The sequence below is a fragment of the Ylistrum balloti genome, unplaced genomic scaffold (genome assembly GCF_031769215.1).
Source record: "Ylistrum balloti isolate Yb309-2 unplaced genomic scaffold, AGI_CSIRO_Ybal_v1 Utg369764, whole genome shotgun sequence".
Taxonomy (NCBI): domain Eukaryota; kingdom Metazoa; phylum Mollusca; class Bivalvia; order Pectinida; family Pectinidae; genus Ylistrum; species Ylistrum balloti.
Genome location: NW_026781961.1, coordinates 319,493 through 336,440, shown reverse-complemented (window position 1 = coordinate 336,440; position 16,948 = coordinate 319,493). Strand labels below are relative to the sequence as shown.

General features: G+C 40.2%; 1 protein-coding gene across 1 annotated transcript; it reads left to right on the top strand.

The window, feature by feature from the left end:
• The first annotated feature begins 3,675 nt into the window (after window positions 1–3,675).
• LOC132543730 (uncharacterized) lies at window positions 3,676–16,035 on the top strand. Its single transcript, XM_060207252.1, has 2 exons — window positions 3,676–3,755; window positions 10,675–16,035. The coding sequence occupies exon 2, from the start codon at window positions 10,749–10,751 to the stop codon at window positions 13,719–13,721; it is 2,973 nt and encodes a 990-aa protein (XP_060063235.1). The 5' UTR covers window positions 3,676–3,755; window positions 10,675–10,748; the 3' UTR covers window positions 13,722–16,035.
• Window positions 16,036–16,948: the final 913 nt, after the last annotated feature.

The window sequence follows — 16,948 nt, the reverse complement described above, 5'->3', positions numbered from 1 at the left end:
AACGAGTACATCAACACGATGATGTACAGTATGACAACTAGTACAACAACATGATGATGTACAGTATGATAACTAGTACAACAACATGATATAATGATGTACAGTATGACAACTAGTACATCAACACGATGATGTACAGCATGACAACTAGTACATCAACACGATGATGTACAGTATGACAACTAGTACAACAACATGATGATGTACAGTATGATAACTAGTACAACAACACGATATAATGATGTACAGTATGACAACTAGTACATCAACACGATACAATGATGTACAGTATGACAACTAGAACATCAACACGATACAATGATGTACAGCATGACAACTAGTACATCAACACGATGATGTGAAGTATGACAACTAGTACAACAACATGATGATGTACAGTATGATAACTAGTACAACAACACGATACAATGATGTAAAGTATGACAACTAGAACATCAACACGATACAATGATGTACAGTATGGCAACTAGAACATCAACACGATACAATGATGTACAGTATGACAACTAGAACATCAACACGATATAATGATGTACAGTATGGCAACTAGAACATCAACACGATACAATGATGTACAGCATGACAACTAGAACATCAACACGATACAATGATGTACAGCATGACAACTAGAACATCAACACGATACAATGATGTAAAGTATGACAACTAGAACATCAACACGATACAATGATGTACAGTATGACAACTAGAACATCAACACGATACAATGATGTAAAGTATGACAACTAGTACAACAACATTATGATGTACAGTATGACAACTAGTACAACAACATTATGATGTACAGTATGACAACTAGAACATCAACACGATACAATGATGTAAAGTATGACAACTAGAACAACAACACGATACAATGATGTAAAGTATGACAACTAGAACATCAACATGATGATGTACAGTATGACAACTAGAACATCAACACGATACAATGATGTAAAGTATGACAACTAGAACAACAACACGATACAATGATGTAAAGTATGACAACTAGAACATCAACACGATACAATGATGTACAGTATGACAACTAGAACATCAACACGATACAATGATGTACAGTATGACAACTAGAACATCAACACGATACAATGATGTAAAGTATGACAACTAGAACATCAACACGATACAATGATGTACAGTATGACAACTAGTACAACAACATGATGATGTAAAGTATGACAACTAGTACAACAACATGATGATGTAAAGTATGACAACTAGAACATCAACATGATACAATGATGTAAAGTATGACAACTAGAACATCAACACGATACAATGATGTACAGTATGACAACTAGAACATCAACACGATACAATGATGTACAGTATGACAACTAGTACAACAACATTATGATGCACAGTATGACAACTAGTACAACAACATTATGATGTACAGTATGACAACTAGAACATCAACACGATACAATGATGTACAGTATGACAACTAGTACAACAACATGATGATGTAAAGTATGACAACTAGTACAACAACATGATGATGTACAGTATGACAACTAGAACATCAACACGATACAATGATGTAAAGTATGACAACTAGAACATCAACACGATACAATGATGTAAAGTATGACAACTAGAACATCAACACGATACAATGATGTACAGTATGACAACTAGTACAACAACATTATGATGTACAGTATGACAACTAGAACATCAACACGATACAATGATGTACAGTATGACAACTAAAACATCAACACGATACAATGATGTACAGTATGACAACTAGAACATCAACACGATACAATGATGTACAGCATGACAACTAGAACATCAACACGATACAATGATGTACAGTATGACAACTAGTACATCAACACGATGATGTGAAGTATGACAACTAAAACATCAACACGATACAATGATGTACAGTATGACAACTAGAACATCAACACGATACAATGATGTACAGTATGACAACTAGAACATCAACACGATACAATGATGTACAGTATAACAACTAGAACATCAACACGATACAATGATGTAAAGTATGACAACTAGAACATCAACACGATACAATGATGTAAAGTATGACAACTAGAACAACAACACGATACAATGATGTAAAGTATGACAACTAGAACATCAACACGATACAATGATGTACAGTATAACAACTAGAACATCAACACGATACAATGATGTAAAGTATGACAACTAGAACATCAACACGATACAATGATGTAAAGTATGACAACTAGAACAACAACACGATACAATGATGTAAAGTATGACAACTAGAACATCAACACGATACAATGATGTACAGTATAACAACTAGAACATCAACACGATACAATGATGTAAAGTATGACAACTAGAACATCAACACGATACAATGATGTAAAGTATGACAACTAGAACATCAACACGATACAATGATGTAAAGTATGACAACTAGTACATCAACACGATGATGTGAAGTATGACAACTAGTACATCAACACGATACAATGATGTACAGTATGACAACTAGAACATCAACACGATACAATGACGTAAAGTATGACAACTAGAACATCAACACGATACAATGATGTACAGTATAACTAGAACATCAACACGATACAATGATGTACAGCATGACAACTAGAACATCAACACGATACAATGATGTACAGTATGACAACTAGTACATCAACACGATGATGTGAAGTATGACAACTAGAACATCAACACGATACAATGATGTACAGCATGACAACTAGAACATCAACACGATACAATGACGTAAAGTATGACAACTAGAACATCAACACGATACAATGATGTACAGTATGACAACTAGAACATCAACACGATACAATGATGTAAAGTATGACAACTAGAACAACAACACGATACAATGATGTACAGTATGACAACTAGAACATCAACACGATACAATGATGTAAAGTATGACAACTAGAACATCAACACGATACAATGATGTACAGTATGACAACTAGTACATCAACACGATACAATGATGTACAGTATGACAACTAGAACATCAACACGATACAATGATGTACAGTATGACAACTAGTACATCAACACGATACAATGATGTACAGTATGACAACTAGTACATCAACACGATGATGTACAGTATGACAACTAGTACAACAACACGATACAATGATGTAAAGTATGACAACTAGAACATCAACAGAAAGACATATTACTTTCAATGGCTAACAAACCTTGTTAGTGTATGTAATAATATCAATAGTTGCCGCACCCATCTGTCCGCTGACGTCATGAATGTGGAGATTTTTTAGACGTCTCATCGCGGAGATTTGTACGTCCTTGGTGTCATTCGTCATTGAGGATAAATGTACTCGAATTTCATTTCATTCAAATGTACTTGTGAAAGATGATATGTTTACATCCTTACTCAATAATTAGAAGCTGACACAGACATTCTGGTAGTCTGTTTTTATTCCCAATCTCCTCTCCTACCCCCAAATTCCAACCCGACACCTTTTGTGATCAGCTGGTAGGTTAAGCTATTTGTTCAATGTTAACGCAGTCATCTTCTACATCGTTCTGGTCGAATGACAACGCGAGTGTATTTATTTATAGACACGTATACATCTTATTACGCATGTGTGTATGTGTGTACTGGCACTATTAGTGATTCTCTTTCCGGTCGACTATAAGGTCATCGAGGTCCTCCATGTCATGTTTACCAACAGGTAGGATTCTTTCTAACATACATTATATAGATGTCAACGGCGCAGCAGATCAGAAAGTCTGCAAATACCTAGTGAAAACTCTGGGCTAGGTTTAGTAACAACACTTGTATACAATGCTTTGCTATATATCCGTCAAGAGCTTGATGTTTACTCGAACAATGATTGTGATTTTACGTCGAGTTCGATCAACATCTATAGTGCTTACTATTGTTATTTCTATAACATAAGAGCCTGTTTTATTATCTGACATTATTGTGCCGACTGCCTGTTATAAGTTTCTCGCCGTGTAAAACCCATAACGTTGTTGGAGTATTACCATAGTATGACAGGACTGCTAATGCGCATGTGTATTGAAAGTAGAATCTCTGACAATTTTAACTCTCGTTTACATGTCTTCAAATTGGAGCAATCGGATACCGTATGCGTCAATATTGAAAAGCACGGAAGTGATTGGTTGGCGCTTATCGGCCTAGGTAACCGCATAAATATAGAACAGCTTAGATATCGCAAAAGGAGAATGGTCAAACTCACCCTGCATACCTGTGGTCACATGTTCAGGGTAGAGTGTGACAGCTTTAAGTGTGTGTGGTGTCACATGTTCAGGCTAGAGTGTGACAGCTTTAAGTGTGTGTGGTGTCAGTGTACAGCGTAAAGTCTGTGTGGTGTCACATGTTCAGACTAGAGTGTACAGCTTTAAGTCTGTGTGGTGTCACATGTTCTGGCTAGAGTGTACAGCTTTAAGTCTGTGTGGTGTCACATGTTCTGGCTAGAGTGTACAGCTTTAAGTGTGTGTGGTGTCACATGTTCAGGCTAGAGTGTACAGCTTTAAGTCTGTGTGGTGTCACATGTTCAGGCTAGAGTGTACAGCTTTAAGTCTGTGTGGTGTCACATGTTCTGGCTAGAGTGTACAGCTTTAAGTGTGTGTGGTGTCACATGTTCAGGCTAGAGTGTACAGCTTTAAGTGTGTGTGGTGTCACATGTTCAGACTGGCTAGAGTGTACAGAGTGTGTGTGGTGTCAGCTTTAAGTGTGTGTGGTGTCACATGTTCTGGCTAGAGTGTACAGCTTTAAGTGTGTGTGGTGTCACATGTTCTGGCTAGAGTGTACAGCTTTAAGTGTGTTTGGTGTCACATGGTCAGACTAGAGTGGTCATCTTTAAGTGTGTGTGGTGTCACATGTTCTGGCTAGAGTGTACAGCTTTAAGTCTGTGTGGTGTCACATGTTCAGACTAGAGTGTACAGCTTTAAGTCTGTGTGGTGTCACATGTTCAGACTGGAATGTACAGCTTTAAGTCTGTGTGGTGTCACATGTTCTGGCTAGAGTGGTCATCTTTAAGTGTGTGTGGTGTCACATGTTCTGGCTAGAGTGTACAGCTTTAAGTCTGTGTGGTGTCACATGTTCTGGCTAGAGTGTACAGCTTTAAGTGTGTGTGGTGTCACATGTTCTGTGTGGTGTCACTAGAGTGTACAGCTTTAAGTCTGTGTGGTGTCACATGTTCTGGCTAGAGTGTACAGCTTTAAGTGTGTGTGGTGTCACATGTTCAGACTAGAGTGTACAGCTTTAAGTGTGTGTGGTGTCACATGTTCAGGCTAGAGTGTACAGCTTTAAGTGTGTGTGGTGTCACATGTTCTGGCTAGAGTGTACAGCTTTAAGTGTGTGTGGTGTCACATGTTCAGACTGGAATGTACAGCTTTAAGTGTGTGTGGTGTCACATGGTCAGGTTAAAGTGTACAGCTTTAAGTGTGTGTGGTGTCACATGGTCAGGCTAGAGTGTACAGTTTTAAGTCTGTGTGGTGTCACATGGTCAGGCTAGAGTGTACAGCTTTAAGTGTGTGTGGTGTCACATGGTCAGGCTAGAGTGTACAGCTTTAAGTCTGTGTGGTGTCACATGTTCTGGCTAGAGTGTACAGCTTTAAGTCTGTGTGGTGTCACATGTTCAGACTAGAGTGGTCATCTTTAAGTGTGTGTGGTGTCACATGGTCAGGTAAGAGTGTACAGCTTTAAGTCTGTGTGGTGTCACATGTTCTGGCTAGAGTGTACAGCTTTAAGTCTGTGTGGTGTCACATGTTCTGTGTGGTGTCACATGTTCAGACTAGAGTGGTCATCTTTAAGTGTGTGTGGTGTCACATGTTCTGGCTAGAGTGTACAGCTTTAAGTCTGTGTGGTGTCACATGTTCTGGCTAGAGTGTACAGCTTTAAGTGTGTGTGGTGTCACATGTTCTGGCTAGAGTGTACAGCTTTGAGTCTGTGTGGTGTCAAATGTCCTGGCTAGAATGTACAGCTTTACGTCTGTGTGGTGTCACATGTTCTGGCTAGAGTGGTCATCTTTAAGTGTGTGTGGTGTCACATGGTCAGGCTAGAGTGTACAGCTTTACGTCTGTGTGGTGTCACATGTTCTGGCTAGAGTGGTCATCTTTAAGTGTGTGTGGTGTCACATGGTCAGGCTAGAGTGTACAGCTTTAAGTCTGTGTGGTGTCACATGTTCAGGCTAGAGTGTACAGCTTTAAGTCTGTGTGGTGTCACATGGTCAGGCTAGAGTGTACAGCTTTAAGTGTGTGTGGTGTCACATGTTCTGGCTAGAGTGTACAGCTTTAAGTCTGTGTGGTGTCACATGTTCAGGCTAGAGTGTACAGCTTTAAGTCTGTGTGGTGTCACATGTTCAGGCTAGAGTGTACAGCTTTAAGTGTGTGTGGTGTCACATGTTCTGGCTAGAGTGTACAGCTTTAAGTGTGTGTGGTGTCACATGTTCTGGCTAGAGTGTACAGCTTTAAGTCTGTGTGGTGTCACATGTTCTGGCTAGAGTGTACAGCTTTAAGTGTGTGTGGTGTCACATGTTCTGGCTAGAGTGTGACAGCTTTAAGTCTGTGTGGTGTCACATGTTCTGGCTAGAGTGTACAGCTTTAAGTCTGTGTGGTGTCACATGGTCAGGCTAGAGTGTACAGCTTTAAGTCTGTGTGGTGTCACATGTTCTGGCTAGAGTGTACAGCTTTAAGTGTGTGTGGTGTCACATGTTCTGGCTAGAGTGTACAGCTTTAAGTCTGTGTGGTGTCAAATGTCCTGGCTAGAGTGTACAGCTTTAAGTCTGTGTGGTGTCACATGTTCTGGCTAGAGTGTACAGCTTTAAGTCTGTGTGGTGTCAAATGTCCTGGCTAGAGTGTACAGCTTTAAGTCTGTGTGGTGTCACATTTAAGTCTGTGTGGTGTCACATGTTCTGGCTAGAGTGTACAGCTTTAAGTCTGTGTTATGTCACATGTTCTGGCTAGAGTGTACAGCTTTAAGTGTGTGTGGTGTCACATGTTCAGGCTAGAGTGTACAGATTTAAGTCTGTGTGGTGTCACATACAGCTTTAAGTCTGTGTGGTGTCACATGTTCTGGCTAGAGTGTACAGCTTTAAGTGTGTGTGGTGTCACATGTTCAGGCTAGAGTGTACAGCTTTAAGTCTGTGTGGTGTCACATGGTCAGGCTAGAGTGTACAGCTTTAAGTCTGTGTGGTGTCACATGTTCTGGCTAGAGTGTACAGCTTTAAGTCTGTGTTATGTCACATGTTCTGGCTAGAGTGTACAGCTTTAAGTGTGTGTGGTGTCACATGTTCAGGCTAGAGTGTACAGCTTTAAGTCTGTGTGGTGTCACATGTTCTGGCTAGAGTGTACAGCTTTAAGTGTGTGTGGTGTCACATGTTCAGGCTAGAGTGTACAGCTTTAAGTCTGTGTGGTGTCACATGTTCACGCTAGAGTGTACAGCTTTAAGTTTGTGTGGTGTCACATGTTCCGCCAGAGTTACCTCTGTCTAATGCTGCAAATCCTGACAAAGAAACAAACCTTAACCATCAGTATTTGTGAGACACTGTCATCTTGTTCATACACGAACATATCACAGAAAAGAACCGCTACTGTTATATCTCAGAAAAACATTTTATGTTAAGGAACCTTTGTTGATAGGAGCAATCTATGGCTTTATGATATTGCACGTGATAATTCTGCCCATACGATCAACTTTAAACGGAAGTGTGGCTGGAACTTCATTACCCACACTACACTTACCGCAGCACGCAATGAAAACTGCCGACCCGTTGAATGGATTAAAAATTATTTTGACAGACAAAATATCTTTTTAGGCTTTCATGTTGAAAGGAAATCACACAAAACGTCTTAAATAATTCAAACTAATTTAACAAACATACACGTTAATAGTTAGAAAAGCAAATGACAAATATCTGGTTGAAAATTTTAACCATTCAAGATTAGAGCACGTTTGTTCTCCTATGTACTTGATTTCCGTTTTATTATTGCTATTATTATTACATTCTTAACGGCCCGTCAACACATAACAGGTCATTAGGGCCATCAACCGGTAAAAACACACAGCGATCCAAAAGGAAATTTCATTAAACAAAATGAAAGGTAAAAGACAAACGCTAACAATCTAAAATGGGTATATTATCACAAAATATTAAAATGGTATAGTCTTTTATATAGATCTACATCTTTCAGGTGACCTAGAATTTTAAGTTTTGGGAACTTTCGTCACTTTCCGAGAATTGCATCGTGTCTTACACGGAAGCAGCCGAAAGGTCCCGATTTGGCGAAAGACCAGCCCCGTCTCCTAACTATATCAAAACTGCAAGATGCGGTTGTACTTTCGACAAATGTTTGAAATTCATTATGATCAAGTTTTTTTTTTCTTTTTTTTTTTACCGGAAAAGGGCAGTTTATGTAATTTTGGCGACTTAAATAAGAATTTGTCATGACAAACTCATTTAGATATATGTATTTAATATTTATATTGATTTTCTGAATTAGAATGTATAATAGAATAGTCTCAACAGTATTAACAACTTTATCCTCTTTTTGCTACCAAGACGAGTCAACATTGCTTAAAAAACTGAAGGTTCTAAAGTCTTTCATGATTTGTTAAACAGAACGAAAAATCTCAATAGCAAAGAGAAAAGAAAACGGTGGGTGAGAGCATTCTGATTTTAATAATGAAAACTGGTTAAACATGTGAGCACCGCCTTTACAAATCCGACTCAAACTATATATTGTCTTTCATCATATTTTGACTACAAAATAATTTCTTATTTAAAGCAAACATAATAGATAGCCCTCTCTGCAATATATGTGTAACTCTGGAAAATTTATCTTGACGATGTTTTAAATCAATTTCCAGGTCATCTGACCCGAAGGGTCATGACGCTCTATAGCCATCGAGCTTCGTTCGTCGTCGTCCGCGCCGTGCGTAAACTTTTGACATCTCAAACTTCTTCACAATTTCCACCAGTGGGATTGAGCTCACACATGCCTGGAATGATCCTGAGGTGGTCCTGACCAAGTGGTCATACTTTCCGGGTTTGTCTGAAATCTAAGATGGCCGCCATCTTGATAAACATATCTTAAACTTCTCCATTTCCAATGGTGCCATTGAGTTAAAAAATGGTGGGAATGTTAAGGAAAGCTAGTCAACAAAGTGTTGTTTATTTTCAATCTTGTCAAAACTGTGACATGATCGCCAGGGATGCCATTTTGTAACATGATTGTGCAATCATGCTTTTCCTGTGCAACACCTACTTCAAACTTCTCAAATTTCACCAGTGGAATTGAGCTCCAACTTTACTGTCAAAAATAGGTAACACTTGTTACAGTTACCTACTCCTCACCAAAACTACCATCTACATCATGGGAAACAGCTTCTTAGTAAGATTTCATTCAAAACAGAAATAATAAATCTTCTCCTTGCTGAAAGTTTTTATAGTCAGATGACCGTTAAGGCCCCTGGGCCTCTTGTTATAGTCTAGATATGTTGTCAAAGACTTTATTCATACATTTTCTGTTACCATGGAGACCGGTAACCCTCAGCACAAATTTCACTTTTTTTCCTGGTCCGATGCCCTCCAACCGTTCAAGACAATTGCCCAAAACGGTTTACACTTATTAAGGAAGTAGTATCATTTGTTACGAAGACTAACCGGTCACCTTCATCCGACAAAGGTGAAAGTGACCGTGTAGTCATCGAAACGTCACACTGATCTTTTACTCTTCTACTGGTTGTGTTATAAGATGAAGGTGACCGTGTAGTCATTGAAATATCACACACTAACCTTCTACTGGTTGTGTTATGAGATGAAAGTGACCGTGCAGTCATCGGAACGTCACACTCTAATTTTCTACTGGTTGTGTTATAAAATGAAAGTTACAGTGTAGTCATCGAAACGTCACACTCTAATCTTCTACTGGTTGTGTTATAAGATGAAGGTGACCGTGTATTATAAGATGAAGGTGACCGTGTATTATAAGATGAAGGTGACCGTGTATTATAAGATGAAGGTGACCGTGTATTATAAGATGAAGGTGACCGTGTAGTCATCGTCACACTCTAATCTTCTACTGGTTGTGTTATAAGATGAAGGTGACCGTGTAGTCATCAAAACGTCACACTCTAATCTTCTACTGGTTGTGTTATAAGATGAAGGTGACCGTGTAGTCATCGAAACGTCACACTCTAATCTTCTACTGGTTGCGTTATAAGATGAAGGTGACCGTGTATTATAAGATGAAGGTGGCCGTGTATTATAAGATGAAGGTGACAGTGTAGTCATCGAAACGTCACACTGATCATCTACTGGTTGTGTGATAAGAACTATTTTTCTTCTGTTTCACGTTTTCAATCTCCCAAAGACCAAACTAACGGGTAGACTTCGATATGCCATATGTATCAGATTTCTCGCCCAATGAAGTCCAGACGCACATATCACCTAATTGAGTGTAACTGGGACACTTTCCGTATACATAGTAACTCATGGATATTGGTCGTTTGTATTAGAAGAGCAGTTTTCATCCTGAATATCAAAATGTTTTCTTCAATTTTATTGAAACTGGTATGTTTAAAACTATCGAAATCTGTTTACACATTTTGTTTTGTTTCAGATATTAACAGCTATCAAGGAGCGGATATGACGTAGAAGTATTCCTTCAACGCATGTCCAGCATCCTCTGTCAGGATGGATGAGGAAACAGTTGACTGGGTGATGTCGGATAACTCTGTAGATACTTTGTCAGGTGTTCCACTTTCCGCTGTGGTCTTTTTGTTATACTACGGGTTCGAACTACAACACTTCTTGCTACAGATTTCTGACTTGTTATTAACACGCTACCCACTAAAACTTTACGATGTTGGAAGATCAAGTGTCTACCTTGGCGGGAGTTGTGCTCATGGATTCTTTCTGAATTCAAATCGACTTACCGAATTACGCGATTTCGACATTGTGACCATTCTAAAGAAATATGATATAAAAACACAATGTGAATACGACAAAGCTGAAAACACTGAGTTCTTCAGTGGTCAAGAGCCTGTGAAGGAGCGCAACAATGATTTCTGTCCGAGTGACAACCGGATAAATGTGACGTGTGGGGAAGACACGTCCTACCTAAACGTAGAACCTTCGGATCAGGCTGGGTATGTTCTTCTCAGGAAATGTCGCCCACGCTCTATTTCACAAGTCTCTTTACAACAGCGATACGTTTCTAGTTCTGCAATCATGAATGCACGATTCGAATATTGGCATGACGCCAAAAGTTTGATCAAACAACGATACACAGGAACGTCTTTTCTACAGAACTTATTTGACGATTCTGGTTACGGCCCAGTCTTGTCCTTCGTTCAAACTCTAGGACCTGCTGTGACGGCTTTTCTCACAGACAGAAGAGGTCCAATGACTACCACTCTACACACGGATATCGTGATCGCTTTGCCGTATCCAGGGTGGCCCGCGCAAGCACGTGAATGGCTATCACGTGATAACAAATATGGGTGGCCGAGTGAAGCGATGAAACGAGAAATCCAGAACGATGTAGGGTGTATGATAGTACCGATAGGTCACTATGGAAGTGACATGGAGGACTTTCAATGGCGGATATCCTTCTCGCGCGCAGAAATGATGTTATCACGTTCATTCACACGTGTTCAGCGCGAGCTTGTTCATTTACTAAAAGCCTTTGATATAGGAGGTTCCTATCATATGCTGAACTTGGTGTATCGACTGATCGAGAATACACCAGGGGAACGTTGGAGAAGCAAGGACCTTGCATCTCAGCTTTTCACTGTTGTTGACCAGTACATAACCTGTATTTGCGAACACAGACTGTCTCATTATTTCCTACCGATCATGAATCTTCTATCGAAATTTGAGCAAGATTTCGTCGAAGTGAATGGCCGAAGACGACCAATAAATGAGCACATAGAGACAGTTCTGATACCTTTGTATGAACTCCGGATCAATCCTCTCGACACAATACTCAAACAGAGCAGGCATTTGTCGTTATGCCAAGGTATCCGTCAGCGTGTGTTCGCTCCCCTGGTAAACGAGATGAAGTCGTCGGGACCTCGGAGCAAGGTGATCTTTGTCGATACACTTGTTGCCCTAGCTAAGGGACATCTTCACAATAGAAATTTACCATTGGCGTATAAGTATGTCCAAGACGCAGTGAAGTTCAGCCATAGAGTAAAGTTAGAATTGTCTGAAGAGAAGCTGATGGACTTACACCTGACTGCCGCCGTATGTGGTTACTTGTCAGGGGATACAGATTCTGCTCTGGTTAGCCTGCAGTTACTTGAACAGTATCTAGGTACAGATAAACAGGGATTCCAAAGTGTTGTAGACAAACGCCGATCGTATTACCTCCTCTTATACGGGCGAGTGCTTTTCATCAGGGCCTTTCTTACCCCTGACCAAAATTCTACAGCTGTAGCCAATACGAGAGAAATGTACCGACGTGCCATGGACACGCTTGTACCAGACACATCTGTGTACCTAGACAGCCTCAATTTCTTCATGCGTCTGGGAGAATCGGATGAAGTCAGTAAACTTATCTCTTTTCTGTCCGCGTACCTTCTTCCCAATGGCGTGTGTGATGACGTGCAAGAATACACACCCAAATATGGCAGGGACGAACGTGAACATCCGGTTGGAACCAACATTGATGAGGCTGTTGTAACTGAGATTAACACACAGGGACCAAACAATATCGAGGACGAAGAGGATATACCCCAATCATCTACGTTAGAGCTTAGTGAAGACATGTCTGATAGTCCGGTCGACACGGCGTCTAGGGATGGTCCTGTAGAAAGAGACAGCAGTGTAGATACTGACCAGGACGGACATATTGAGGTGATTTATGATCGTGATCGTCACGTGAGGGAGGAAACAACATCGTCTTGGACACCAATGAACGACGAATCACCGAAATCCACCTCAATTGCTGGGGAGGGCGATTTCCAATTAGACCCAGAGTCTGATACATTTCCTGAAGAAATAAGAAATTTAGATTATTATTTCATTGAGCGAATTAATTTGGCCAAAAGATATGCAAAGGTTGGTATGGACGACAAAGCCAACGAAATGTTTGGAAAGGTGAAAGAAAAATTGAAAATGGAGCATGACAATGCTGATCATATCTTCTCCCTGGCTCTAGAAGCCAGTGAATCATTTGAGGAAAGCAACCGTTTTTATGACTCCACCCCAGAAGATTGGGACGATATCATGAAGGATAGCACTGGCTACCTTACATACTGTGATACAGACCTGCCCATAGTTGATGACATCATGGCTGCGCTCATCCGTCGGAAGGCCGGAACAGTTAAAGTCACTCACAAGGAAGCATTGCTTCACTTCCGGATACAACATTTCAAACTGTTACACGACTTCGATCGCGCCGAAAGTATTGTTTCCGATCTGGAGTGTATTTGTGGTAACAGTATTCGGGATGAATGTCGGTGGTTGGTTAAACTTCACAAAGCCTATTTTGGTCGTCAAACAAAAGATGATGATGATGATGACTTGAACGATAAACCTAACCGCGACCTTAGAGTGCTTGAAGAGGTGATCACACGCATTGACCAGCTGATGGACATGATCAAAGCCCACGAGATACGAAACTCGGCGATGGATGACATATTTAATTTCTCTGACTATTGACAGAATGAGAACTGCTTGGTGCTGTGTTATCTGACAGAACGAGGACTGCTGGGTCCTGTGTTAACTGACATAACGAGGACTGCTTGGTGCTGTGTTAACTGACAGAACGAGAACTGCTAGGTCCTGTGTTAACTGACAGAACGAGAACTGCAAGGTCCTGTGTTAACTGGCAGAACGAGAACTGCTAGGTCCTGTGTTAACTGACAGAACGAGAACTGCTTGGTGCTATGTTATCTGACAGAACGAGGACTCCTGGGTCCTGTGTTAACTGACAGAACGAGGACTGCTGGGTCCTGTGTTAACTGACAGAACGAGGACTGCTTGGTGCTGTGTTAACTGACAGAACGAGAACTGCTAGGTCCTGTGTTAACTGACAGAACGAGAACTGCAAGGTCCTGTGTTAACTGACAGAACGAGAACTGCTAGGTCCTGTGTTAACTGACAGAACGAGAACTGCTTGGTGCTATGTTATCTGTCAGAACGAGGACTCCTGGGTCCTGTGTTAGGCGATACAGACAGTATATAGGCGATACAGACAGTATAAAGGCGATACAGACAGTACATAGGTGATACAGACAGCATATAGGCGATACATACAACATAGACGATAGCTTTGTATCACTATTTTCTCGCGCGTCCTTGGCCTTTCTATCAGTAAATTTTTGTGGTTTTGACGGAAGCACTCACATCCGGCATGTTTTCCGTTTTGATCACTAAATGATAAATTAACATGAAGATACCTGTGTGAACTCGATTAATTTGCATGAATCTGCATATTAAGTATGATGTCTTTATAAGAATTACCTACAGTACATGTACAACACGTCATCAAGTGCTAGAGATTCGTGAACACAACATTCATTGTTCGTACTGACTAACGTCTAGTTAACAGGACTGTACGTCAGCGTTCGTACTGACTAACGTGTAGTATTCAGGACTGTACGTCAGCATTCATGCTGACTAACGTCTAGTTAACAAGACTACGTCAGCGTTCATACTGATTAACATCTAGTTAACAGGACTGTACGTCAGCATTCATGCTGACTAACGTGTAGTTAACAGGACTGTACGTCAGCATTCGTACTGACTAACGTGAAGTTAACAGGACTGTACGTCAGCATTCGTACTGACTAACGTGTAGTTAACAGGACTGTACGTCAGCATTCATACTGACTAACGTCTAGTTAACAGGACTGTACGTCAGCGTTCATACTGACTAACGTCTAGTTAACAGGACTGTACGTCAGCGTTCGTACTGACTAACGTGTAGTTAACAGGACTGTACGTCAGCGTTCGTACTGACTAACGTCTAGTTAACAGGACTGTACGTCAGCATTCGTACTGACTAACGTGTAGTATTCAGGACTGTACGTCAGCGTTCATGCTGACTAACGTCTAGTTAACAGGTCTGTACGTCAGCGTTCGTACTGACTAACGTGTAGTTAACAGGACTGTACGTCAGCATTCATACTGACTAACGTCTAGTTAACAGGACTGTACGTCAGCATTCGTACTGACTAACGTCTAGGTAACAGGACTGTACGTCAGCATTTATACTGACTAACGTCTAGTTAACAGGACTGTACGTCAGCGTTCGTACTGACTAACGTCTAGTTAACAGGACTGTACGTCAGCGTTCGTACTGACTAACGTGTAGTTAACAGGACTGTACGTCAGCGTTCGTACTGATTAACGTCTAGTTAACAGGACTGTACGTCAGCGTTCATACTGACTAACGTGTAGTTAACAGGACTGTACGTCAGCGTTCGTACTAACTAACGTGTAGTTAACAGGACTGTACGTCAGCGTTCATACTGATTAACGTCTAGTTAACAGGACTGTACGTCAGCGTTCGTACTGACTAACGTGAAGTTAACAGGACTATACGTCAGCATTCGTACTGACTAACGTGAAGTTAACAGGACTGTACGTCAGCATTCGTACTGACTAACGTCTAGTTAACAGGACTGTACGTCAGCATTCGTACTGACTAACGTGAAGTTAACAGGACTGTACGTCAGCATTCATGCTGACTAACGTGTAGTTAACAGGACTGTACGTCAGCGTTCGTACTGACTAACGTCTAGTTAACAGGACTGTACGTCAGCATTCATAATGACTAACGTCTAGTTAACAGGACTGTACGTCAGCGTTCGTACTGATTAACGTCTAGTTAACAGGACTGTACGTCAGCATTCGTACTGACTAACGTGTGTATGACACGCACGGTGGACGACGACGGACGAAGCACAACGACTATAGGTTATCATGACCCTTCGGATCAGATGAAGTAATAAAATTAATGTGTATGAAACGGGTTTTACTTCTTTCTTATTTCGTTAAATTAAGATTTTGTGAAAGTAACATATTCTTGAAAAGAGGTACAGTGCTACTTGCCCACTTCAATAACCAGATAACACAATGATATTCTTCTATAACCAGGTAACACAATTGTATACTTCTATAACCAGGTAACACAATAGTATACTTCTATAAGCAGGTAACACAGTGGCATCCTTCTATAACCAGGTACACAATGATATACTTCAATAACCAGGTAACACAATGATATACCAGGTAACACAAAGGTATACTTCTATAACCAGGTTACTCAATGGTATACTTCTATAACCAGGTAACACAATGGTATACTTCTATAACCAGGTAACACAATGGCATCCTTCTATAACTAGGTAACACAATGGTATACTTCTATAATCAGGTAACACAATAGTATACTTCTATAACCAAGTAACACAATGGTATACTTCTATAACCAGGTAACACAATAATATACTTCTATAACCAAGTAACACAATGGTATACTTCTATAATCAGGTTACACAGTAGTATACTTCTATAACCAGGTGACACAATGATATACTTCTATAACCACGTAACACAATGATATATTTCTGTAACTTGGTAACACAATGGTATACTTCTATAACCAGGTAACACAATGGTATACTTCGATAACCAGGTAACAATGGTATACTTCGATAACCAGGTAACACAATGGTATACTTCTATAACCAGGTAACACAATGGTATACTTCTATAACCAGGTAACACAATGGTATACTTCTATAACTAGGTAACAATGGTATACTTCTATAACCAGGTAACACAATAGTATACTTCTATAACCAGGTAACACAATGGTATACTTCTATAACCAGGTAACACAATGACATCCTTCTATAACCAGGTAACACAATGATATA

Excerpts from the sequence above, each read along its gene's own strand:
- LOC132543730 (XM_060207252.1), top strand. The coding sequence starts at position 10,749 with ATGGATGAGGAAACAGTTGACTGGGTGATGTCGGATAACTCTGTAGAT.